Consider the following 27351-nt stretch of genomic DNA (forward strand, 5'->3'; position numbering starts at 1 on the left):
GTTGCAGTGGGACTTTTTGCTGTATTTTTGCCTGTATTTTCGAGTTCTCTTAATATTTATGCGTGGGGTAGAAATACCATTCCCCTTCCCCTCCTCGCATCTGTGCCTATTCTATCACTGGAGGAAAACAATTTCTCTCAGTGGCTCCACCTCATTCCCATTCGACTGTAGAGAAAAGAGAGTGAGGGGGGAAAGTAGCTCTATATTCCTGCTGCAAGTCCACAGACAAAAAGCATCTCTTCCAGCTGAGCAGAAGGGAGGTGTTGATAGCTTTCTAGGCAGCTTATGCACAAAAGGCACAAACCACTGGAAACTGGGAGAACTATTGTCTCATTGTGGAGATGAAGAGGAAGGTGATGAGGAAAAAGAGAGACAACATCTGATCAACAGGGATACGTCTTTACAGATTTCCTAAGTGACTGATTGCTTCAGGAATTGAACTACATGCCTGCACCTGCAACATAGTATTATCCCACCCATCTGTTGATGAGTGACTGGTGTTGGTTATCTTCTCTTAAAAAAAAAAAATTACGTTTTTTTTTTTTTATTAAATCGTGAAGTTCAAGCCTGAGTACTGTACAGCTGAGTCTATCTGGAGCATCGAAAAGGATATTCTTTTTCACCTTTTCCTGGAATTGATGACAACAATTCAACCAGAAAACCCATTATGATTTTCCCGGAAGCCACTGTATGCAAAATGAAAATCCTAAAGCTTGACTAAGAAGACTGTATTTTGGCTTGAACCTTACAGGTTGCCTTTGGACAGAGATCATTATGTTAACTGACCCCACATCAGAATTAAACAGCCCGGGGTCTCTACCTAACAATGCCCAGGAAACCACTATCCAGAACAAAACAGGAAGGAGGAAGAAGAGCATGCTGAAACAGTCATGGATGGAGATCACCATAGCCTTCATGAGGAGGACCAAGGTCCAAGGGCTGAAGTTTGTCTTCTCCCCAGACAAGACCTTACCCCAGCGGGTCCTCTGGCTCCTGGCCTTCTTTGTGTGCATGGGTCTCCTGTTCACCTGGTCCTGGAACCGCATCCTCTACCTGATGTCCTACCCGGCCGTCACCAAGATCAAGATGGTGTGGGCTCACAACATGTCCTTCCCGGCCGTGACCTTCTGCAACCACAACCTGTTCCGGGTGTCCAGTCTGACCAAGGCTGACCTGTACCACAGCGGCTACTGGATGGACCTGATGCACCAGAACCACACGGTCATGGAGAGGAGCCTGGCTCTTTTGAGGGACAACCACAAGTACAGCCTCCTCAACCTGCTGGACTTCAATGGCTACACCCCGTCTCCACATTACCATGTCAACACAACTGAGATGATTGGCAGGCTGGGCCACCAACTGGAGGACATGTTGCTGGAATGCAGATTCCGGGGGGGGAACTGCACCCACCAGAACTTCACCACTGTATGTAAAGTAACATAGTCTAGAGATATAGAGACCGATGTTTGAGAGGTGTTGTTGATGGCATTTTGTGTACATGGTAATAATAATTAATTCAAAGGTGTGTTTGAATGATATTAGCTCTAGCAGGTACTCTCTAGGCAGGAGGATTGAAGGTATTGAAGTTTTAAGGCTAGCTGCTTGTATCAAGTCAGATGATTTGTCTGGTCCTTGGTAAACGTGCCATGTCTTTTTGGTAACACTTTATTTGAAGGGTCCGTAATAAAACATTTATAAGGCATTTATAAAGTGTGTGTTCACTATTTATTAAGCATTAGTAAAGTATTTTTGCAGCCCCTAGTCTAAAGTGAGCGCAATTTATGTTTTATAAATACTTTATAAATCTTTGGAGTGTCCAGTGTTATTTCTCACAAGAAGATTGTCATGCCATTGGTAGACATTCCAGCAGTACCTGGTAAAAGAATAGGCACACAATAGAGGATATTTAAGGAAATATATATATACATTTGTGAATAATTAGCTTACTAAGATTTTCAAATGTGGGAGTAATGATTAATAAATGGTGCCCAAACTGTTTGTAAATGTTTTAGAAATTCCTTATAAAAGGTTTATTACGGACCCTTCACATAAAGTATTACAGTCTTTTCTTTAGCCTATAAAACAATAATAGTTGTTCAGTGAATTGTAAGAATCCAAATATTCCAAATACAGTTTAGAGAAGGTTATTGATCCATTTCTTTACATATTGTTAACACGCTAGATGATTTTAGAGCCGCAGTGGTACAGTATAACAAAGTCAATCCTATCACATTCACATTGCCTCCATCTCCAAACATGGTCTTTTTAGTAACTGCTATTCAAACCACAGTGGCAGCTTCAGCGAAGACTAATAAAGGCATCAATAATTCAACCATTATAAATGTACAAAAATAAAGTTTCCGCATCTCATATTAAACATCTGGAAGTTTATTGACTGTGTGCATCCATTTCATGAGCTTATTCCTCAGAGAGGTGGATTGCTTTAGGCTTATCAGTGAAAATAAGCTCCTGAATGCACCAGTCTATAATTATAACAGTCAGCTACTCTCAATCATTTCACCTCAAAGCTATTAGCACTCTTCAAACAGATGGCTGCTAAATTTTACATGAAAAGAAAATGGATGTCATTGTTAGTCACATTCAAGTGCTTAGTAGACATGACCAATTTATCAATAGCACAGGTTTAGAAAAAATATGAATAGACAATTTGGGATTTGCGTTTAAGTAGCTGACAGATCCAGAGATTTTTATCGTCTGTCATTTCAAGTTTTATCGGATTAAATGAGATTCCATCTAAAGGAGGACTTTTCTCTTTAGGTTCCGTCTTTTGACAGCTTTGACAAAGAGATTCTCCACAAAGATTTGGTACTTCATTGTGAGGCATTGTAAAGCGTCATCCTAGGGATTATTTTATATTAAACCTGCACTTTTTCAAAGGTCAAACCTAAAAAAAAAATGAATTCCAGCTGCCATTTTGTGCAGTGGCCAGTTGCTCCGAGGGCCTCATTATGGACAGGAGGAGAGAGGAAACTGAAGCCTTGTCATGTCCGTCTGAGCCGATGTGGGTCTAAGACGGGACATGGAAGCTTGACTGATATCTAGAGAGAGGCTTTGTTACGCTGTCAGAGTCATCGCTCTCTTCCCCATCATCCCTCTCCCTAAAACGTTCACCACAATGGATATTGAAAGGGAAATCTGTAGCCCACGGCTACAGAGTACTGGGCTACCTGTTTCTCTTCTAATGTATATCTGTGGGACCAGAGTATTGAGCCAGGTGATGATTAATTCAGCAACAGGGCTTGTCTTGACCATGCTAGTGTCTGTTAGTGGCTATTAAATACTGGCATATTATGCCCCAGCTAAAATCAAATGGTAGTTGGCAGTGTGAAAGGATTAAATAGTGGGGATTTCTCCATCATAAGGCCTTATTAGTTTGATGAGACAAAATACTCCCAACAAACTACATGGTAGTTGAGAGAGCAGGCAGATGCAAGCGGGTCTCGTGCCATGATCTTGGATGTGCAATATTCCCATGTGTATGAACACTGTCATGAATAACTGTGCCTATACCTTACTGATGTATCACCTGTCCTGTGGTTATGTATATACATGTTGGTGATAACTGTATGACAGTATAGATAAAACCCTTAGAGCACTGCATGACCAATCAATTCCACCTCGGTGAAATTAAATCACTTACACAGTAAAATGCATAGAGAATTTAAAGCCATTATCGCCTTTATCTATTTTAACTTTTAGTTTTAAGTTATAGCTCACCAGCCATGTGTGTCAGTTATGCAAAATCAGATGCAGCATTCTAAGAGGCTCCTAATGATTATTTCTGCTCTGCTGGCACACATGAAAGCAAAGTCGCCCATCTCAGAGAGAATTTGTAAAAAAATACATTTAAAAAAATGCATGAAACGTCAATATGAAATGTGTGAGAGATGGTGCTAAAAGAACATGGTGGTGCTATACTGGAATATCAGCACAGTATATCTCTGAATCAGTTAAACCAGCTGGCTATTTGCTGCAGGCAAAATTTTGTGTGCACCAATACTTAAAAGTACAGATGTAGGATCTTAACTTGAGCCAGTTCGCTCCAGCAATCTGAAGCAGTGGAATTTCTGCTGAATTCTGTGCTGCTCTTGGGAGCCAATTCTTAATACACCTAAATCACAGCCGGTAATTCACAAAGCTTAATTATTTATTTTGTTCTCTCTTACTCAGAGTCTGCTACCATTCTGTTACACCACAAAATATTATTTTCAGACTCAAAGGAAATGGATTTACTTTTATACAAAAGGAAGTTGACAACAGCTTGCTATTGTTCTTTGTATTTTATGAAAAGCCAACCAGTCAATGTTATTTTTCTCTCTACACAGTGTTATTATGCATTACTGAATCCAATTTATGTACAGATGTAGAATCTTTATTTGAGCCAGTTTGTACAGCAGGAAAACAATCCTGCTGCAACAGGAAATGTGAATTATTATGTGGATTATAATTAATTAACATTTTTGTAGGCGTTGATACATTTCCTTAAGGGAAAGTCAAGTCTGAAATTTCAAAGTGGAAATGACATGCTTCAGAAGCCTTTTAAAACATTAACTCTACTGCAAGTTGTACATTTCCTGGAAAAGTTATCCTGCAAAAGGGTGATCCAATTAAGATTCTACATCTATAGATTACCATTGAGCTGCATTGGCACAAGTTAATGCTTTCGAAGGGGTCTATAAGACACTTCCTAATATAAATTGTATTTGAACAATCTAATTTAGTGTTTTGTGGGATGGTAGAGGTTGGGTTTTGGCTATATTGCTTTGGATTAACTAGAACGTTCAGTTTTAATGGAAAATACATCCTAAAGAAGTATCTAAATTACTCAGGGGAAATTAAAAAAATGGGTCTGGGTAAAGATTGCCAGTTGCCACAGTAGAGGTGTTAATTTATTTATTTATTCATCATTCTAGTATCTTGTTTGGTTCAGTGTTTTCTCAGATAATTACCTGCAAAGCTTTCCTGCCCAGCAACCCTATCCCCAACCGCAGTTTAAATTGATCTACACAGAGAGCAACCATTGCTCAAGTGACTGTGCTGTTTACTGTCTGTGATGTTGCTATGTCAAAACAATGTTGTTGCATTGAGTTAATGTCATGTACCTTCTTCTTCTTCTTGCAGATTTACACGCGGTACGGAAAATGCTACACGTTCAACTCTGGTTTGGATGGCAACCCGATGTTGACAACGTTAAAAGGCGGGACAGGAAATGGGCTGGAGATCATGTTAGATATCCAACAAGATGAATACTTACCTGTTTGGGGAGAGACAGGTGAGTACCCAGTGGTATGACTCCACTTAGTTAGTACCACAATAACTGATCTGTCCATAAATACAATAATGACTTTGGATTTTGGGACATTGGTAGAATGAACTTTACACATCAACCAGCCAACTGACATGTATCCATTCAAGGTTCCTTCCTAGCGCTGAATTTGACCTGTACACTATTACAACAACATATAGTTCAACAACTTATCCAACACAACATTTATTGTCTCCGTCCTGGGAAAAATAGTTAATTCTTAGCACTGCATTTTCAACACGTGGCTTTATCACAACAGATGTCCCATATCCAGTAAAAACACATATCTCTTTCCCAACACAACAAGCAATGTCTCCGACCAAGGAACACAGATGAGCAGAGGTTTCTGTTGTTACATTCTCTGGCCTGCTGTTGTATGTATCCACAGATGAGACCTCGTACGAAGCAGGCATCAAGGTTCAGATTCACAGCCAGGACGAACCTCCCTTCATTGACCAGCTGGGATTTGGTGTGGCCCCTGGTTTTCAAACTTTTGTGTCATGTCAGCAGCAACTGGTACCTACTGCTTAGCCTTTTGCACAAACACCTTTCCCTTCCTTCCTTCCTTCCTTCCTTCCTTCCTTCCTTCCTTCCTTCCTTCCTTCCTTCCTTCCTTCCTTCCTTCCTTCCTTCCTTCCTTCCTTCCTTCCTTCCTTCCTTCCTTCCTTCCTTCCTTCCTTCCTTCCTTCCTTCCTTCCTTCCTTCCTTTATTTCTAATTCAATCCTCCTCTCGCTCTGTTTTTGTCTGTGTTTTTATCCAAACCCCCAAACCTTCTTCCTTCTCCTGTCATTGGCTATACATCTGTGTCTCAGAGCCTGGAGAAAAATATATTCTGTTTATCTTATTGTATAATGCATGTAATAACACGCGACCAGCACAATCGCTAAATCTGAACAGAAACCGTCTAATGATTCTGAACTGAAGTAGTAACAATATAATATTTGCTACCCAGTATGTATCCAACAAGGAATACAGAGGGAGAGACAGATTGGATGTACCAAGCAGAAATTGTCTGTAAATGTATTTACACTGTTATTGGTGGCCAGAGCTACAGTACCCCAGGCAGTTCACACGCAATCTCTGACAGCTCAAAAGTATATTTTCCATATAATCTTGCTGTCGCTGATACCACTTGGATAGAGAACAATAGCATAATATATGCTACAGATGTAAGATCTTAATTTGATCACCCTGTTGCATGAAGACGTCCCTGCAATGCAGGTAATGTAACATTTGTAGTGTATTTGAGGTTTAAAAAGGCTTCTGAGGTTTGTCATTTTGATTTTCCCTTATGAAAAATGTATGAATTAATTCGAATCCACATAATAATTCACATTTCCTGTTGATGCAGGATTATTTTCCTGCTGTAGCGAACTGGCTCAAATTAAGATCCTACATGTGTACATGAATTGGATTTAGTCATGCATAATAACACTATGTAGAGAGAAAAATAACATTTAGGAGACTTTGGTTTGCTTTTCATAAAATACAAAGAACGATAGAGTTACATTTTGTGGTGTAACAAAAAGGCAATGGTATCACAATTATCATGGCTTTGAGTAAGAGAGGACCAACAAAATCATTAAGCTTTGTGAATTATCGGCTGTGACTGTAGTGTAGTCAGAAATGCCTCCCAAGATTACCACAGAATTCAGCAGAAATTCCATTGCTTCAGATGCTCTCTCTCTCTCGTTCAAATCAATTCCACATGCTAAATAAATACAAATCATGAATGATGGAGCATCTGGTACATTGAATCAAAAATATTTCCTGAGGATTTCATTTACATTGTATGGATACATTTCAGATGAAAAAAAAGACCTAGCTATAGACTACAGACAGTGCCTGTAACCACAGTCCTATACAGTAGCCTATATCTATTGGGCACTGTGACCAGTCGTAACGGAGCAGCAACATCTACACTGAACAAAAATATAAATGCCACAAGTAAAGTGTTGGTACAATGTTTCATGAGCTGAAATAAAAGATCTCACAAGTTTTCCATAAGCGCAAAAAGCTTATTTATCTCAAATTTCTAGCACAAATTCGTTTACATCCCTGATAGTGAGCATTTTTCCTTTGCAAAGATAGTACATCCCCCTGACAGGTGTGGCATATCAAGCAGCTAATTAAACAGCATGATCATTACATACCTTCTGCTGGGAACAATAAAAGGCCACTCTAAAATGTGCAATTTTGTCACACAACCCAATGCCACAGATTTCAAAAGTTTTGAGGGAGCGTGCAAGTGGCACGCTTTAATTTAAAAAAAAATATTTAACCTTTATTTAACTAGGTAAGTCAGTTAAGAACAAATTCTTATTTACAATGACAGCCTACCCCGGCGACACTGGGCCAATTGTGCGCCACCCCCTATGGGATTCCCAATCACTCCCAAGCCTCTTGCACTGAGATGCAGTGCCTTAGACGGCTGCGTCACTCGGGAGCACTGCAGGAATGTTAACTGCAGGAATGTCCTCCAGTGCTGTTTCCAGAGATATTAATGTTAATTTCTCTACCATAAGCCCCTCCGGTGTTTTAGAGAATTTGGCAGTATGTACAACCGGTCTCACAACCGCAGACCACGTGTATGGTGTTGTGTGGGCAAGCGGTTTGCTGATGTCAACGTTGTGAAAAAAGTGCCCCAAGGTGGCAGTGAGGTTATGGTATAGGCAGGAATAAGCTAAGGACAATGAACACAATTACATTTTATCGATGGCAATTTGAATGTACAGAGACACTGTGACGAGATCCTGAGGCCCATTATCTTGCCATTCATCCGCCACCATCACCTCATGGCCTTACGTAGCAAGGATCTGTACACAATTCCTGGAAGCTGAAAATGTCCCAGTTCTTCCATGACCTGCATACTCACCAGACATGTCACTCATTGAGCCTGTTGGGATGCTCTGGACCGACATGTATGACAGTGTGTTCCAGTTCCCGCCAATATCCAACAACTTCGCACAGCCATTGAAAAGGATTAGGACAGCATTCCACAGGCCACAATCAACAGAATGATCAACTCTATCTGAAGGAGATGTGTTGCGCTGCATGAGGCAAATGGTGGTCACACCAGATACTTACTAGTTTTCTGATCCACGGCCCTACCTTTTTTAAAGGTATCTGTGACTAACAGATACGTATCTGTATTCCCATTCATGTGAAATCCATAGATTAGGGCCTAATTAATATATTTATATTGACTGATTTCCTTATATGAACTTTAACTCAGTAAAATCTTTGAAGTTGTTGCATGTTGCGTTTATATTTTTGTTCAGTATAGTCTCCATTATCCAGTTGTCAGACACGAATATTAAAATCAATGTAATCTTCCATTAGGGCAGATGTCAGGACCACGGGAGTCATTTTAATACTGAACTAAAATGTCTCTAATAAGTCTGTATTCCATGTGGTCACAATTGTCTGTTTGCCAGATCCGTAGGTAATCTGTATTTCACAGTCCTGCCATTGTCACTAACTGTAACCATATCCAGGGTTAAATCAGTGAACATCAAACATACATTAATAAACCCTCTTAGCAGTGTTCTTTTGAGGTGTGCACCCAACAGTTCCTTCAATAATAGAACAGGTGCATGTCCATAATACCCACATTGTTTTTCACATCAAAACCAAGACAAATCTAAATGTGTCATAAGAATATGTTTTCTACTACGGCATAATCATTTAAAGAGGATAGAAAATAGTATTACAAACAGTGCACCAGCGCCGGTTCCAGGCATACGCGACATAGACGGTCTCAATTGACTCTATTGAGAGTAAGAATAGTAGAATACACCAGGTGTAACTTCAGAATTTGTTTGTGCATCAGCAGTTTTTCTCTTGTTATATCTGTCACTGACAGTCACTCAATTAGCCATGTTTGCGAACAACTTTTAGATTGGTAGTTAGTCTAGACAGCTATCTAAACATGCAGTAATCATGGCCAAATACTGATATCATTTTTTTTTGTCATTCTCACTCTCAGATATCATATTAACATGGCATAAGAAATTACAACATTTGTTGTATTGCAGGAAATGTGCTTTAAAACTGCAAAAACGTCTCTCAAACCCATGTCAAAATGAGTAGAACTGCAGGAAATTTGCTCTAAAACTGCAAAAGAATTCTTTCTGCCCCATGGCATAGTGAGTAGAATTGAATGAAATGTTATAATATTGCAGTTTTCTCTCCCCATTGCAAAATGTAGAGAATAGCAGAAATCTTGCTTTAAAACTACAACATTTTCTCTATGGCCCATGGCAAAATGTGGAGAATTGCAATTTTCTCTCTACCGTCAAGAGGGGGGCCATTAAAATGTTTTTCCGCAAGGTGGGGGCCCCCCAACGAAAAACCTGCTTAGGGCCCCCCAAAAGGCTAGGGGGGAGAGTTGCACATTGTTTTTTTTGTCCATAAAATGAAGTCTAATAAAATCTATTGCAATAACATGCCACTCAGGCTGCAGCTTGTGAAATCCTGTGGTTTGAAAACAGTGACAGGATGGTGAAATACAGCTGTGATCTTTTGATAGATATTTTCTTTGGCAACCACTTCATTGTAAAGGACCTCAACAAAGAGTCACTGATGTCACAGTGTCACGTTTTATACACCCATTGAAGATACAAATCTCATTTCACTTTTCCTACTGAATGAGTTACAAACTCATCAGAAATTAATTATAATACCTAGAATTACACCTTGAACCACAAGTTATTCAAAAAAGCCTTTGATCCCAGAGAAGATATTATTTGGTAAAAGTCACAAGTCTCTTCAAAATCCCTCTCGCCATATTCAACAGAATGACATAGGGTTATCGAAGCAGTGCATCTCTAAAACAGACAATTGGACACAACAATCCAAACAGCACTGAATTCTGAATTCAATCGACTTCCCTTGTAAAGCAGCTATGAGTAGATATATAAAGGTGATATGTAAATTCATCTGCTCTTATGACTAGAGCAATTCATTTATAATAATTGTACTGAATTGATTAGCGTGCCATTTAAATCTGATAGGAATCATCTAACATAGGCTCCTGAGTGGTGCAGCAGTCTAAGGCACTGCATCTCAGTGCATAGAGGCATCACTACAGACCATGGTTCAATCCCTGGCTCAATCTCGGGCTGTATCACAACCGGCCATGGTCGAGAGTCCCATAGGGTGGCGCACAATTGACCCAGCGTTGTCCGGGTTAGGGCAGGGTTTGGCCGGGGTAGGCCGTCATTGCAAATAAGATTTTTTTTCATAACTGACTCGCCTAGTTACATAAAGGTTCAAAAAATATTATAATAATCATACTAGTAACACCATCTCAAATTAATCTAAATTGATTGCTAAAAATGTTTAACCCCATATCCTTTTGATTATTTAATGCTTTTCAAACCCTTTCGAAGAGATTGATCAATATATCAATATATGATTATACTTCCATTCACCAGAACCAGTCAAATCTGCCTCACTTCAACCACATGACACAAACAGGTCTCCCAATCTCAATGGAAGAAATGTCTGAACTAAATCCAGTCTTTAAAGGACAACTTCATTCTGCAGCAAGCAAATATAATAACTTGGGGTGGAAATTTGTAACACTATTTTTACCAACAATCGAGCTTCAAGTGGCCGAGATCAATTATTGAGAGATGGCTGAATGACAAGAAATGTACGTTTCTGAACCAGTTTTGGGTTTGAGTCCTCAGACATGGGCTCAGCTGTTTTGGGGCTCAGTAAGATGAACACCTATAGGTTGGCTGGCTGGCTGCTTACTGTATATCTGAGAGCCAAACAAAGGGCTTTGACAGATGCTGTCCGTTGCATCACTGTTGCTGCTCTTTGTTGGTGGTGACGTGTTCACTGGTCCCTTCTACTAAATGAGAAGTCCTATGAGGCCTGAGTAAAGGTTCAGATTCACTAGACAGAGCCTCCTCTCCCACACTAGATGGGCTTTTTGGGGTGGAAGCCCTCGGCCAACTGTAACCCCAGGCTTCCAAACATTAGTTTCCTCCCAAGTGCAGCGGGTGGAGTACCATAGAATACCGTAGTGTACCATAGCATACCGTAGTGTACTGTAGCTTAGCGTAGCGTACTGTAGCATACCATATGTACAGTAGCGTACATAGCAAACCTCCCAATCTCATTACCGATCAAGTCTTCATGATGGAATGGACCAATCACCTCCCTCCATGTGGCTGTAGTGACCGCATTTCAACGACTGTCCCTTCCTGGTTCATCTCTGTCCCTCTGGTTCATCTTATGTCTCTTCATAACTACCATCACTATAGAATATCAGCACATAATGCTATCCTTTCCAGCTAACACATTAAACACTAATTATCCAGTCTTTGTCTTCATTAAAGCTGTTGTATATGGTGCAACCAATATTATTGTGCAGTTATGTTTTGTTGTTTTTGGGCTTTGCATTTGAATGTTGTATATTGCTGGGATAATCTACATCTGGCTAATGTCTCCTGTTAGCCAATCGTTGTGTTTAATGTGGTTGTATTACCCTCCCAGAGTAAGGTCCTAGGAGACATTAACCAGATGTAGAGGATCCCAGCAGTATGCAACATTCAAATGCAAAGCACAAAAACAACAAAACAAATAAACATACTGTAACTGCAAAATAATATTGGTTGCACCATATTCAACAGCTTGTATGAAGACAAAGACTGGATAATGAGTGTTTAATGTCTAGAGGGCCTGTTATTTGCTCTGGGTTTTTATTTCTACATGGATAATGTTTATGAGAGGCTGTAGCCTGGCAATAAAGTTCCATAAAGAATTAATCAAGTACTCCATTTCAAGTCACTTCATGACTTACTGACACTCTGTATCCGTCACACTCAGTCTTCCAATGCATGCAAGTCCAAGAGACGGTCAAGGGTAGATTTGGGGAAAATGATTGAGAAGTTCAGAAAATCTCGAAGCCACACCAAGGTCTTTTTCAGTTATCTGTTATGTCCAATGGGCTACGTGCTTCTCTGAATGTTGGTACATACACAAATACAGTTGAAGTGGGAAGTTTACATACACCTTAGCCAAATACATTTAAACTCAGTTTTTCACAATTCCTGACATTTAATCCTAGTCACATTCCCTGTCTTAGGTCAGTTAGGATCACCACTTTATTTTAAGAATGTGAAATGTCCGAATAATAGTAGAGAGAATGATTTATTTCAGCTTTTATTTCTTTCATCACATTCCCAGTGGGTAAGAAGTTTACATACACTCAATTAGTATTTGGTAGCATTGCCTTCAAATTGTTTAACTTGGGTCAAATGTTTCGGGTAGCCTTCCACAAGCTTCCAACAATAAGTTGGGTGAATTTTGTCCCATTCCTCCTGACAGAGCTGGTGTAACTGAGTCAAGTTTGTAGGCCTCCTTGCTTGCACACGCTTTTTCAGTTCTGCCCACAAATTTTCTATGGGATTGAAGTCAGGGCTTTGTGATGGCCATTCCAATATCCTGACTTTGTTTTTCTTAAGCCATTTTGCCACAACTTTGGAAGTATGCTTGGGGTCATTGTCCATTTGGAAGACCCATTAGCGACCAAGCTTTAACTTCCTAACTGATGTCTTGAGATGTTGCTTCAATATTTCCACATAATTTCCCCCCCTCATGATGCCATCTATTTTGTGACGTGCACCAGTCCCTCCTGCAGCAAAGCACCCCCACAACATGATGCTGCCACCCCCGTGCTTCACGGTTGGGATGGTGTTCTTAGGCTTGCAAGCCTCCCCCTTTTTACTCCAAACATAACGATGGTTGTTATGGCCAAACAGTTCTATTTTTGTTTCATCAGAACTCAGGACATTTCTCCAAAATGTACGATCTTTGTCCCCAACAAGTTTTAATGACTTCAACATAAGTGTATGTAAACTTTGTGGAGACATTGGGAGACAAGTAATTGGTTCCCCATTAATCACGCCATCCCTTCACATGGTTTAAGAATAGGTAAAGACTCATTCACATATGAAGACAATGCTCCATTCTGTCCTCTTCCCTTTCTGATATTCTGCATAGCACCAGGGACATGTAAAAGACAAGCCTGACCTCCCCTCTCTGGGCCCCATGTGACTGAGCCCTAGCTGAGGGAAAAGTGCAACTGCCAACACTATAGTCCAAAAGGATACATTCTAATGACAAGAATCTCACAAGCATATTATGCAAATAAAACATCTTAATTATCTATGTTACCCAACAAATTCTGATTCATCCGCCACACATTTCACATTAGTAAAATAAAGTGGTGATCCTAACTGACCTAAGACAGGGAATTGTACTAGGATAAAATGTCAGGAATGTGAAAAACTGAGTTTAAATGTATTTGGCTAAGGTGTATGTAAACTTCTGACTTCAACTATAGATTGTCGTAAACAATGTCTACAATTAGGAAACTAAAAGGTATGTTGGTGGTAAAATATTAGTGAGACCAATGAGAAAAAAAAGAAAGAGGTATTTCCAAAGATCTCAAAAATACTTACTTTGACATTTTGCTTCAAACAGCAGTTTTAAATAAAGAGTAACGTGAGTTTCAGCACTAATCCCCTGGGGCTAGGAACTCAATCAAGTATTCAATTATGATCTATGAATCTAGTCTGGAAATCGTCCTCTTTCAGCGATACATATATGCGATGCTGCTCCGAGTCACTGAGATACTGATGAAGATAATGGTCTTCACTTTGACTAAAATGAGACCAGAAAAGTATCTATTCTTTGAGGGAGTCTTAACAATGAACTTTAATGAGGTAGATAGAACTGGTAAAGGGTATAGTAGTGTGATGAGAATAGTTTATCAGGGACAAATACCCCCTCCAACACAGTTTGAATAACTTTGTGTTTTTGTTACCATTCAATACATCATAGTTAGCTAAATTCATTCCTAAAATGTATGACGTCAAGGTTTGCATAAAGTCTGTCTTATGGCATTGTTTTCATCTAAAAACCTCATAAACATATTACATACTGTAGACCTAAACAGTAGCACATTCCCTGGCAAGTTTTAAAAACAAGAATTCTCCATTAATTGGCATGTCCTGTCTGAAGCTATATATTTACACATTATATTTTCCCTGTCTCCATACCCTCCATGGTACTCTGTCCTTTCAGGACTAGACCTGACCTGCATCACTGATTTTCTGCATGGTGTCTGCTTGTTGCTTTCTGTGAGCTGTATCAGTTACACCGTTGTCTGAGTGGAATATTCTTATAGATGTGAACAGAATCCAGAAAACATGTCTTTATTTCATCATGTTCCCTTATTAAATGTTCAATACATATGTTTGTTATTTTGTCTGCTTGTGTGCACTTTTATTTTGGATTTCCTGTTGGGCTTGACTAGCTGTTGTTGACAGTGGCCAATATACTGAGGGGAAATCTATGCTCTGTTCTCTCCCAGCTTCAGTACCTCCCTCCCCCTTGGGGAGACTGCAAGTCCACTCCCATCGACTCTGAGTTCTTCTCCACGTACAGCATCACAGCCTGCCGTATCGACTGTGAGACACGCTACCTGGTGGAGAACTGTAACTGCAGGATGGTCCACATGCCTGGTACTCACACACATCTTGGCTTGACCATCACATAGTTCCTCAATGGATTATGATTAATAATGTTTTCTGTGTTGTTGTTGTTGTTATTCATAGGAATATGTAGTTATGTTAACATAAAATTTTTGTTTTGTCCTCTCTCTCGCTCTCGCTCTCTATGACGTGTTGAATAGGGACCGCAACGGTATGCACACCCGAGCAGTACAAAGACTGTGCAGACCCAGCTTTAGGTAAGGCAGAAACAATGGTAATGATTTAAGGATTAGGAATATGAACCAGTTATCACTGATCAGTAGATACACCAAACAACATTTTAGTTTGAGATATGAGTACGAAAGTGTTTATACAATACAGCATTTTGAAATAAGGAACTGCTGAGCAGCAAAGGTTGTTTTTGCAGCTTCTTTTGAATTGCACTAGTTTTTATCATGGGGCCTGTAGTAAATTGGGCCCAGGACTCCCATTCTATTGTCATCCCCCACAGACTTCTTGGTAGAGAAAGACAACGACTACTGTGTGTGTGAGACACCCTGCAGCATGACACGATATGGCAAGGAGCTGTCCATGGTGAAAATACCCAGTAAAGCCTCTGCCAAATATCTGGCCAAGAAATTCAACAAAACTGAACAGTACATTGGGTAAGTATCTGGATAGTTACAGTGAGTTAACAACTTCAAATAAATTCAGTCTCAAATAGCCGCCTGTCCCTTTTAATAGCCGGCAATGGTACACATTTCAGCAAATAAATGACTGTTTCCAAGAAACACTGGGTCTAAATGAATTGTTTCAAATTTTACCATGAATTGTTTACTAGGTTTAACGTGAGATATGTTACATTAAATAATGAAGTAATGACTCTGAAAAAACATGGCAATCATCTGTTTTTATCGCCATTAAGAAATTGACAGCCATCGGCTGCTAACAGCTGAGAACTGCTAGCTAGCTGGCTAGCATAAAAACAGCTAACAACTTCGGGAGTATGGACCCCCAGAAATCACGCTCTAGTGGCGGATCACGCTCTAGTGGCGAAAGTAAGAACTGACGAAAATGCACAGTCAAAGAGGAGAATAATTATTCTGTCAAGGAAGTTTACTTTTATTTTAAATAGAGGTATACTTAGACAGAAGACATGTAACACAGTGTGTAAATGATAACACATTAGTGCAGGAAATACATTTTTTTATTAAAATGCTGGAAGTGGAATTAAACAATGAACTACAGTTGAAGTCGAAAGTTTACATACTGTCACGCCCTGATTTGGGGTGGGCATTCTATGTTTTGTTTTCTATGATTTTGTGTTGCTATGTTTTGGCCGGGTATGGTTCTCAATCAGGGACAGCTGTCTATCTTTGTCTCTGATTGGGAACCATACTTAGGTAGCCCTTTTCCCTCCTTTCGTTGTGGGTAGTTGACTTTATTAGTGGCACTTATGCCCTGTAAGCTTCACGGTCGTTTTTGGTATTTATTGTTTTGTTGGCGACATTTTAACAAATAAAAGAAAATGTACGCTCACAACGCTGCGCTTTGGTCCAGTTCTTTCGATGGCCGTGACACATACACTTAGGTTGGAGTCATTAAAACTCATTTTTCAACCACTCCACAAATTTCTTGTTAACAAACTATAGTTTTGGCAAGTCGGTTAGGACATCTACTTTGTGCATGACACAAGTCATTTTTCCAACAATTGTTTACAGACAGATTATTTCACTTACAACTCACTGTATCACAATTCCAGTGGGTCAGAAGTTTACATACACTAAGTTGACTGTGTCTTTAATCAGCTTGGAAAATTCCAGAAAATGATATCATGGCTTTAGAAGCTTCTGATAGGCTAATTGACATGATTTGAGTCAATTGGAGGTGTACCTGTGGATGTATTTCAAGGCCTACCATCAAACTCAGTGCCTCTTTGCTTGACATCATGGGAAAATCAAAAGAAATCAGCCAAGACCGCAGAAAAAAATTGTGGACCTCCACAAGTCTGGTTCATCCTTGGGAGCAATTTCCAAACGCCTGAAGGTACCACGTTCATCTGTACAAACAATAGTATGCAAGTATTAACACCCTGGGACCACACGGCCATCATACCGTTCAGGATGGAGACGCGTTCTGTCTCCGAGAGATGAGCGTACTTTGGTGTGAAAAGTTAAGTTAAACAATTTGAAGGCAATGCTACCAAATACGAATTGAGTGTATGTAAACTTCTGACCCACTGGGAATGTGATGAAAGAAGTAAAAGCTGAAATAAATCATTCTCTCTACTATTATTCGGACATTTCACATTCTTAAAATAAAGTGGTGATCCTAACTGACCTAAGACAGGGAATTTTTACTTGGATAAAATGTCAGGAATTGTGAAAAACTGAGTTTAAATGTATTTGGCTAAGGTGTATGTTAACTTCCGACTTCAACTATATGCAAATGAGCAAAAGCTGTGTACATTAAGGAAACAGAAGTCTCTATCTATTAAGCGCCTGTTGTGTTCAGTGATTTAAGCAAATAATCACCCGGGCTATTAATTGAAGTTTTTTGGTAAGTGACGTAATGATCAGAGGTTTGCATTTTTATTAAAATAAATCATAATAAAAGTATGATAGTGGTCTCCACCGTTCACCTTTATTGTAAATTATTGCAAAATGTCTCAGAATTAGTCAATTAAATCAATCAATTGTATCTCTAAGATGTACGTTATAAAGTAACACCTTTTCGATTTATTTGTTTTTGTCTCTAGAGAAAACTTACTAGTCCTGGACATCTTCTTTGAGGCCTTGAATTATGAGAAGATTGAACAGAAGAAGGCATATGAAATTGCGGGGTTGCTTGGTGAGCGATTGTTTCAAGTTTTCCCATCAGGTTCATGATCTGTTTTTACAGACTGAGAGGAAACGCACTAGGCCTGAACATCACATCCTCAGCAAGCACTACATGTTGTCCCATTGTGTGATCATGCCTGCTGGTATAAACTCCTTTTGAGACTATTTTCTTTGAACCTGTAAGACTCGGTCGAATGCATTTTTAGAATGTCCTTGAAAAGAGCACTCAGTCAGGAGAGGCAGATGAAAAGCAAAGTCTGGATGGACAGTTTCTGGTCTGAGTTTGACAGCTCTCCTCATCTCGCTGAGAGACAGAGTTAAAGTGAATGTTTCAGGAATTGTTTTGTGCACTGTGTTTTTTATTATTTTTATTTCACCTTTATCTAACCAGGTAGGCCAGTTGAGAACAAGTTCCCCCGTGACAACCGCGCCCTGGCCAAGATAAAGCAAAGCAGTGCGACACAAACAACAACACAGAGTTACACATAGAATAAACAAACGTACAGTCAATAACACAATATAAAAAAATCTATGTGCAGTGTGTTCAAATGATGTAAGATTAGGGAGGTTAGGCAATAAATAGGCCGTAGTAATTACAAAGTAATTACAATTTAGCAATTAAACACTGGAGTGATAGATGTGCAGAAGATGAATGTGCAAGTAGAGATACTGGGGTGCAAAGGCGCAAAAAAATAAAATAACAATATGGGGATGAGGTAGTTGGATGGGCTATTTACAGATGGGCTATGTACAGGTGCAATGATCTGTGAGCTGCTCTGACAGCTGATGCTTAAAGTTAGTGAGGGAGATATGAGTCTTCAGCTTCAGTGATTTTTGCAATTCGTTCCAGTCATTGGCAGCAGAGTACAGGAAGGAAATGCAGCCAAAGGAGGAATAGGCTTTGGGGGTGACCAGTGAAATATACCTGCTGGAGCGCGTGCTACGGGTGGGTGCTGCTATTGTGACCAGTGAACTGAGATAAGGCGGGACTTTACCTAGCAAAGACTTATAGATGACCTGGAGCCAGTAGGTTTGGCGACGAATATGAAGCGAGGGCTAGCTAACGAGAGCATACAGGTCGCAGTGGTGGGTAGTATATGGGGCTTTGGTGACAAAACGGATGGCACTGTGATAGACTGCATCCAATTTGTTGAGTAGAGTGTTGGAGGCTATTTTGTAAATGACATCGCCGAAGTCGAGGATCGGTAGGAAAGTCAGTTTTACGAGGGTATGTTTGGCAGCATGAGTGAAGGATGCTTTGTTGCGAAATAGGAAGCTGATTCTCGATTTCATTTTGGATTGGAGATGCTTAATGTGAGTCTGGAAGGAGAGTTTACAGTCTAACCAGACACCTAGGCATTTGTAATTGTCCACCTATCAGAACCGTCCAGAGTAGTGATGCTGGACGGGCGGGCAGGTGCGAACAGCGATCGGTTGAAGAGCATGCATTTAGTTTTACTTGCATTTAAGAGCAGTTGGAGGCCACGGAAGGAGAGTTGTATGGCATTGAAGCTCGTCTGGAGATTAGTTAACACAGTGTCCAAAGAAGGGCCATAAGTATACAGAATGGTGTCGTCTGCGTAGAGGTGAATCAGAGAATCACCAGCAGCAAGAGCGAGATCATTGATATATACAGAGAAAAGAGTCGGCCCGAGAATTGAACCATGTGGCACACCCATAGAGACTGCCAGAGGTCCGGACAACAGGCCCTCCGATTTGACACGGAGAAGTAGTTGGTGAACCAGGCGAGGCAGTCATTTGAGAAAACAAGGCTGTTGAGTGTGCCGATAAGAATGTGGTGATTGACAGAGTCGAAAGCCTTGGCCAGGTCGATGAATACGTCTGCACAGTATTGTCTTTTATCGATGGCGGTTATGATATCGTTTAGGACCTTGTGCGTGGCTGAGGTGCACCCATGACCAGCTCGGAAACCAGATTGCATAGCGGAGAAGGTACGGTGGGATTCGATATGGTCGGTGATCTGTTTGTTAACTTGGCTTTTGAAGACCTTAGAAAGGCAGGGTAGGATAGATATAGGTCTGTAACAGTTTGGGTCTAGAGTGTCTCCCCCTTTGAAGAGGGGGATGACCGCAGCAGCTTTCCAATCTTTGGGGATCTCAGACGATATGAAAGAGAGGTTGAACAGGCTAGTAATAGGGGTTGCAACAATTGCGGTGGAGAATTTTAGAAAGAGAGGGTCCAGATTGTCTAGCCCAGCTGATTTGTAGGGGTACAGATTTTGCAACTCTTTCAGAACATCAGTTATCTGGATTTGCGTGAATGAGAAATGGGGGAGGTTTGGGCAAGTTGCTGTGGGGGGTGCAGGGCTGTTGACCGGGGTAGGGGTAGCCAGGTGGAAAGCATGGCCAGCCGTAGAAAAATGCTTATTGAAATTCTCAATTATCGTGGATTTATTGGTGGTGACAGTGTTCCCTAGCCTCAGTGCAGTGGGCAGCTGGGAGGAGGTGCTCATATTCTCCATGGACTTTACAGTGTTCCAGAACTTTTTGCAGTTTGTGCTACAGGATGAAGATTTCTATTTGAAAAAGCTAGCCTTTGCTTTCCTAACTGCCTGTGTATATTGGCTCCTAACTTCCCTGAAAAGTTGCATATCGCGGGGGCTATTCGATGCTAATGCAGTACACCACAGGATGTTTTTGTGATGGTCAAGGGCAGGTCTGGAGTGAACCAAGGGCTATATCTGTTCCTGGATCAAAATGTTTTGAATGGGGCATGCTTATTTAAGATTGTGAGGAAAGCACTTTTAAAGAATAACCAGGCATCCTCTACTGACGGAATGAGGTCAATATCCTTCCAGAATACCCGGGCCAGGTCGATTAGAAAGGCCTGCTCGCTGAAGTGTTTTAGGGAGTGTTTGACAGTGATGAGGGGTTATTATCTGTCTGACTGTGGTATTGCTTGATTATGTCTTTTCATCTGTCATCCTCTTTTCAGGTGACATTGGTGGGCAGATGGGTCTGTTCATTGGAGCCAGTGTTTTAACGATACTGGAAATATTTGACTACTTATATGAGGTAAAGTGGAGGCATTCATATTTGTTTAATCACTTAAAAGTATTCTCAAGTAGTAGAGTTGGGGTTATATGTTGAACGTACACAATTCATTCATGATGATGAAGTATTTAAATTTAATCAAAAATACGACAAACCCTTGTCCTGATGATGTTGTCTGTCTATATGGTTTTAAGTGTTTTCAACTGTTTGCACTGTCTGATTTGTTGTGATGTTAACTAGACACTCTTGTATTTAGGTATTTAAGGATAAAGTTTTGGGTTACTTCATGCGCAAGAAACGACCGCAGCGTTGTCCAAGCGACAATCTGGTAATTTGAGTCTCCCACAATGCACTGGTTTGTAGTTCTGCACTGCACTACAAACAAAGTAATGTACTGTAATGTGTCAGAATCTCAAGCCTTTTTCATGACCAATCAATGTGGAACGCAAATCAAAGTGAGCACTTTTTCTTTAGTTATATACAGTGCCTTCAGAAAGTATTCATACCCCTTGACTTATTCCACATTTTGTTGTGTTATAGCCTGAATTCAAAATGGATTAAATAGATTTTTTTCTCATCCATCTACACACAATACCACATGATGACAAAGTGAAAACATTTTTTTCGAAATTTTAGCACATTGATTGAAAATAAAATACATAATTATCTCATTTACATACAGTACCAGTAAACATTTTGGGCACACCTACTCATTCAAGGGTTTTAAAAATGTATTATGTGACTTGTTAAGCAAAATTTTACTCCTGAACTTATTTGGGCTTGGGACCATAACAAAGGGGTTGAATACTTATTGACTGAAGACATTTCAGGTTTTCATTTTGTTTTCATTTGTAAAAAATTCTAAAAACATAATTCTACTTTGACATTGTGTGTTGTGTGTAGAACAGTGACAATAACATCTAAATGTAATCTATTTTAAATTTAGGCTGTAAAAAAAAAAAAAGTGGAACAACTCAAGGGGTGTGAATACTTTCTGAAGGCACTGTATATGCCCATAGTCTGGTTCCAAGGTAGTGAAAAAGCCCTGTGTTTCTGATTCTGCATGAGCTATCTGCATGCACGGTTGCTTCAGTCTTGGAGTTTTTCCCATAAACTGATGTGGTGGAAAAGGTTAGATAAAGATGTCCTGGCTCCACTACTGAGATAACTGCAGCTACATGTGCCACGGAGGTATTTCTCCTACTGATATTTTTGTAAAACCTATAAACCAAATAATAAATAGAAAAACTCTAAGACTGAATGAACAGGAAGTCTTTAAAATACACTTCTGTTGTTACTTGGCTTTCAGCTCTTTTTGCATTATGTGTGAAATAGAAAGTCCAGTTGGATACAGCCTACAGATTTGGACATGTTGACACTTGGATACAGTTTGACTTACAGTATCCTAAAAAAAGCAGTTTAAAAGGTATATTGTAATTCATACAGTTTAAAAGGTCTATTGTAATTTAAACAGTCAAAAAGGTATATAGTAATTTAAACAGTTGAAAAGGCAAGAGATGTTTGACAATTAATATCATAGATATGGTTCTGTATTTTTATTTGTTTGTTCAAATGGAAATAACAGGTTTATTCAGAGCATTCTACGTGGCAAAGAGGAGAGAGAAGTAAACAATTTCAACTGGATGTACCCTATGAGAGATCCGCTCCAGGCATCGAATAGTGTCTTTAGTATCACATTGTGTCAGCACTATCTCTCTCAGCTTGATACTGGTAGAACCCATCATATCTGAACAGCTAAATCTGGACACATGGAGAGAAACACTTCTCCCAAACCTGTTTTCATGCCTGTTGCCTTAACTGTTTCTTAGTGAATCAACAATACTATGCATGCCAGTCTCTCTTGGCTAAGAGTTAAGGAAATACACTTCATCACTTATTGTTTTAATAAGAAACATGAATGTGTTGGAAATTCTTTTTTTTTTGCATAGTCAACTTACACACAGCACTGATACACACACTTACCCCACCAGACCCCACTAGGGGTCTTTTCACAGTCCCCAGGTCCAGTACAAATTCAAGGAAACATACAGTATTATACAGAGCCATGATTGCATGGAACTCCCTTCCATCTCATATAGCGCAAATGACCATCAAACCTGGTTTTAAACAAGTAAAATAAAGAAACACCTCACGGCACAAAGCCTCTCCCCCGTGTGACCTACTTTTTATGTGTATGTACTGACATGTATGTGTAACTGATAGATGCACACACATACTACATGCAAATGTTTTTAAATATATGTAAATTGTAAAGTATGTTGTCTGTAATGTATTTTTCGTTGTGTGTCGGAGCCCAGTAAGACTAGCTGTCGCCACTGGTGTCGGCTAATGGGGATCCTAGTAAAATCAAAACAGAGTAGAGTAGAAAAAAGACCTTTGTGGCATCACAACAGTTTTTCCTCAAGCTTCAGCATTATAGATGCTTTTCATCAGCAGGAACCAACAATGTTATGTAACATACCCTGACTAGAGGCACATACTGCAACATGAAACAAGGACATGGAGCTTTAGGTGGATGTAATGCTGTTTTACTATAACATTGTTTCTCCACCCATGTCATGTAATCATCCATTATTGGAGGCTTTCTTTGCATTGAAACATAATGATAAGCCATCTTTAATAGCTTTAACTGTCATGTTCCCCAATCCTCTTCTCCTTTTCTTCCAACTCCATTCACCCCCCCCCCTCCTCTCTAACCACCCAATGAATCAATCTAGATGAGATCAAGACAAGTGCTATATGAAAACAGTAAAATAAGTAATGCACATGAATGTTAAACATAGTGGTATGATAGTTCTAAGACTACTGACTTTACATAGTACATTAGATGGCATGTAAGACGAATGGTGCCAATAGCAACCCTTTCATATCAAGATACAGTATATTAGTGATTTCTATTCATTTCAATGAATGTCTACAATTTTTGAAACATTACTAAAAACATACATGGGCAGAGACTAAGGATGGTCTCTTGCTTTCTCAAATGCCTCTGATTTTGAGACTTTCATTGAAATTAAATGGCTGAATGGAGGTAGCTCTCTGTGACATGTATGTATTGGTGTGCAGCATTCTTCTCTGTACCTAATCAATTACACAGGGCTGTAGCCTAGCCATTGTGCACAGACAGACTTGCTTGGTGGGGCCACTTGTTTACTTACTTATCAGCTCTGCATTGTATTTTAATTTCATTTCAGTCACCCTCATCTTTCTTTTCATCATGTCTATTCCAGGAGTTTCCAGAGAACCCAACCAGCCCTGGTGTCACGCCTAATCATGCCCCCAGGTAGCAAACCCCATTGATAATAGATCCTCCCACCCATACTGTCCTTCTTTTTCAGACATTCTGGGAACCATTTCATACATCATTTCCATTCTGGTTAATGAGGTGTTGGTTCACCTAAAGCTGGTTTGGTGGGTGATTTTGTAGAGATGTTGGTTCACCTAAAGCTGATTTGGTGGGTGATTTTGTAGAGATGTTGGTTCACCTAAAGCTGGTTTGGTGGGTGATTTTGTAGAGATGTTGGTTCACCTAAAGCTGGTTTGGTGGGTGATTTTGTAGAGATGTTGGTTCACCTAAAGCTGGTTTGGTGGGTGATTCTGTAGAGATGTTGGTTCACCTGAAGCTGGTTTGGTGGGTGATTTTGTAGAGATGTTGGTTCACCTAAAGCTGGTTTGGTGGGTGATTTTGTAGAGATGTTGGTTGACCTAAAGCTGGTTTGGTGGGTGATTTTGTAGAGATGTTGGTTCACCTAAAGCTGGTTTGGTGGGTGATTCTGTAGAGATGTTGGTTCACCTGAAGCTGGTTTGGTGGGTGATTTTGTAGAGATGTTGGTTCACCTAAAGCTGGTTTGGTCGGTGATTTTGTAGAGATGTTGGTTCACCTAAAGCTGGTTTGGTGGGTGATTTTGTAGAGATGTTGGTTCACCTAAAGCTGGTTTGGTGGGTGATTTTGTAGAGATGTTGGTTCACCTGAAGCTGGTTTGGTGGGTGATTTTATAGAGATGTTGGTTCACCTAAAGCTGGTTTGGTGGGTGATTTTGTAGAGATGTTGGTTCAACTGAAGCTGGTTTGGTGGGTGATTCTGTAGAGATGTTGGTTCACCTGAAGCTGGTTTGGTGGGTGATTTTGTAGAGATGTTGGTTCACCTAAAGCTGGTTTGGTGGGTGATTTTGTAGAGATGTTGGTTCACCTGAAGCTGGTTTGGTGGGTGATTTTGTAGAGATGTTGGTTCACCTGAAGCTGGTTTGGTGGGTGATTTTGCAGAGATGTAAAACATACTAGTAGTGATCACTTTATACATTTGTTTTTCCAACATTGCGTCAGGTCAATCTTCCTAAATTCAATATAATGTATTTTCTGTGGAGACTATTCTGAAATCAATGACTCTTAATGCCGTAAATAGGTTTGCTGTGTGGATTTTTCATTCTGAGATTATTATCGGTTTATTATAAACAATGAATTGTTTGGATTCTCCATCTGTTAAGACAATTTGGGACTCGGCTATAAGAAAATTAGCTTCTTTCTTATTGTTTTCACTGAATAATAAAGATGCTTTCCTTCCCTTAGGATACAATGCAGTTTCCTGAGAAAAATATAAATGTGTATACATACATAATTTGTTGTAGATGGCACAACAAAAGCTGATCCGCAGGGGATCATCTACATATTGCTTCCCTGCAGCACCAAGGTCCATTTAAGGGGACCATTTTACTGGAACCTGTGTTCAATAACATCACTAGATGCATTCCTTTGTGATGCTATCACAGGTCTGCATGCAATGCAGTTTGCATCAAATTAAATGGTTCTTTGTCTGCTGAAATAGCTATCTACATCTACAGTATGGCTAATGCTTCTTTTGAACCCACATATCAGCAATATATTAACTGAAACAACCGCAGTTGCACTAAACGTATGCAGACATCATGTGGATGTCGATGAACATGTAGTAATCAAGATGCTAACATAGAGACAAGGACTAAAAAACTCTTTTGTTTTCTCTTTCCCTTCTTCATCCATACCATACCCCTCTTCTCTTTCTTCTCTCTACCCATACCCTGAAACATAACTGACCTACTTTAAATGTTCCCTACACTACCAATTTAATGTTCACCCATTTGTATTGTATTATTTTGTCAATGTGTGTACTATGCGTTCAACCCTCTCCCTCTGTCTGATGCATCAATGATGGTTAACGTCATGTTATCTACATCTATTCTGTTTCCACTTGGTTCTGGTTATGTTAAATTGTCCCACTTTTTTCCTATTTATGTCACATCCCCTCCTATTTTTACTGTGACCTGTGTGCCTCTCGATCTCCTCTTCTCCTCCCTCCCTCATCACCCCTCCCTTAATACGGTTGAACTCCTCTTCCCTCCCTCCCTTCCCTTGTCTTACAGAGCACCTGTGACACCCTCCGGAGTCACTCGGACAGTCTCGGATTCACGCCGAACATGTTACCTCGTCACCCGACTCTAGGCAACTTTGAGGAGTTTGCTTGTTGACGACATAAAGCAGGGTGGGGGGAAGGGGAGGGTGGCACGTGGGATCTTCGGGGTTTGACAGAAAACTGTGAAATAACTTATGTATTATTACAAACATGGTTAGTGTAGAGTAGTAGGATCTAGCGATTGCCTGAATAGAAATAGAACACTATCATAAGAATAAAACCATTTCCAAAGCAGAACTCAGGTGACGGACATATCAAGGCGTCGACGACACTATTTATTTGATGTTCCATTCATGTTGCATTCTATTAAACAGGGTGACATTAGTGTGTTTGAATTGGTTTTAATCAGCCTAGTAATGTATAAGACTAGAAATGTATAAGGCTAGTAATGTATAAGACTAGTAATGTAGATGGAAAGGACTTCAGAGTGGTCTCAGTTTATGTCAACTTATTTATACCATTGTAATATACTCAACAAAAATACAAACACAACATGCAACAATTTCAAAGATTTTCCTGAGTTACAGTTCATAGGAAATCAGTCAATTGAAATATATGAATTAGGCCCTAATCTATGGATATCACATGACTGGGAATACAGATATGCACTTGTTGATCACAGATACCTTTAAAAAAAAGTTGGGGTGTGGATTAGGAAACCAGTCAGTATCTGGTGTGAACACCATTTGCCTCATGCAGCGCTAAACATTTCCTTCGCGTAGAGTTGATCAGGCTGTTGATTGTGGCCTGTGAAATGTTGTCCCACTCCTCTTTAATGGCTGTGTGAAGTTGGTGGGAACTGGAAGGCGCTGTCGTACACGTCAATCCAGAGCATCCCAAACATACTCAATGGGTAACATGTCTAGTGAGTATACATGCCATGGATGAACTGGGAAATGTTCAGCTTCCAGGAACTGTGTACAGATCCTTGCAACATGGGGCCGTGCATTACCATGCTGAAACATGAGTTGATGGTGGTGGATGAATGGCACTACAATGGGCCTCAGGATCTTGTCACTGTATCTCTGTGCATTCAAATTGCCATTGTGCTCGTTGTCCTTATGCCTGCCCATACCATAACCCCACCACCACCATGGGGCACTCTGCTCACAACGTTATCATCAGAAAACAGCTCACCCACAAAACGCCATACACGTGGTCTGCGGTTGTGAGGCCGGTTGGATGTAC

General features: G+C 40.0%; 1 protein-coding gene across 1 annotated transcript; it reads left to right on the top strand.

Moving 5' to 3' along the window:
- The first annotated feature begins 774 nt into the window (after positions 1–774).
- Positions 775–26218, top strand: LOC120055326 (acid-sensing ion channel 1C-like). The gene is made up of 10 exons (XM_039003200.1): positions 775–1425; positions 5143–5293; positions 5715–5842; positions 14722–14872; positions 15043–15099; positions 15354–15507; positions 17601–17692; positions 20638–20717; positions 20953–21024; positions 26114–26218. Exons 1-10 carry the CDS (start codon positions 775–777, stop codon positions 26216–26218), a joined length of 1641 nt encoding a protein of 546 aa, XP_038859128.1.
- The last annotated feature ends 1133 nt before the right edge of the window (positions 26219–27351 follow it).

This window comes from Salvelinus namaycush, chromosome 11 (assembly GCF_016432855.1).
Source record: "Salvelinus namaycush isolate Seneca chromosome 11, SaNama_1.0, whole genome shotgun sequence".
In the NCBI taxonomy this organism is placed as follows: domain Eukaryota; kingdom Metazoa; phylum Chordata; class Actinopteri; order Salmoniformes; family Salmonidae; genus Salvelinus; species Salvelinus namaycush.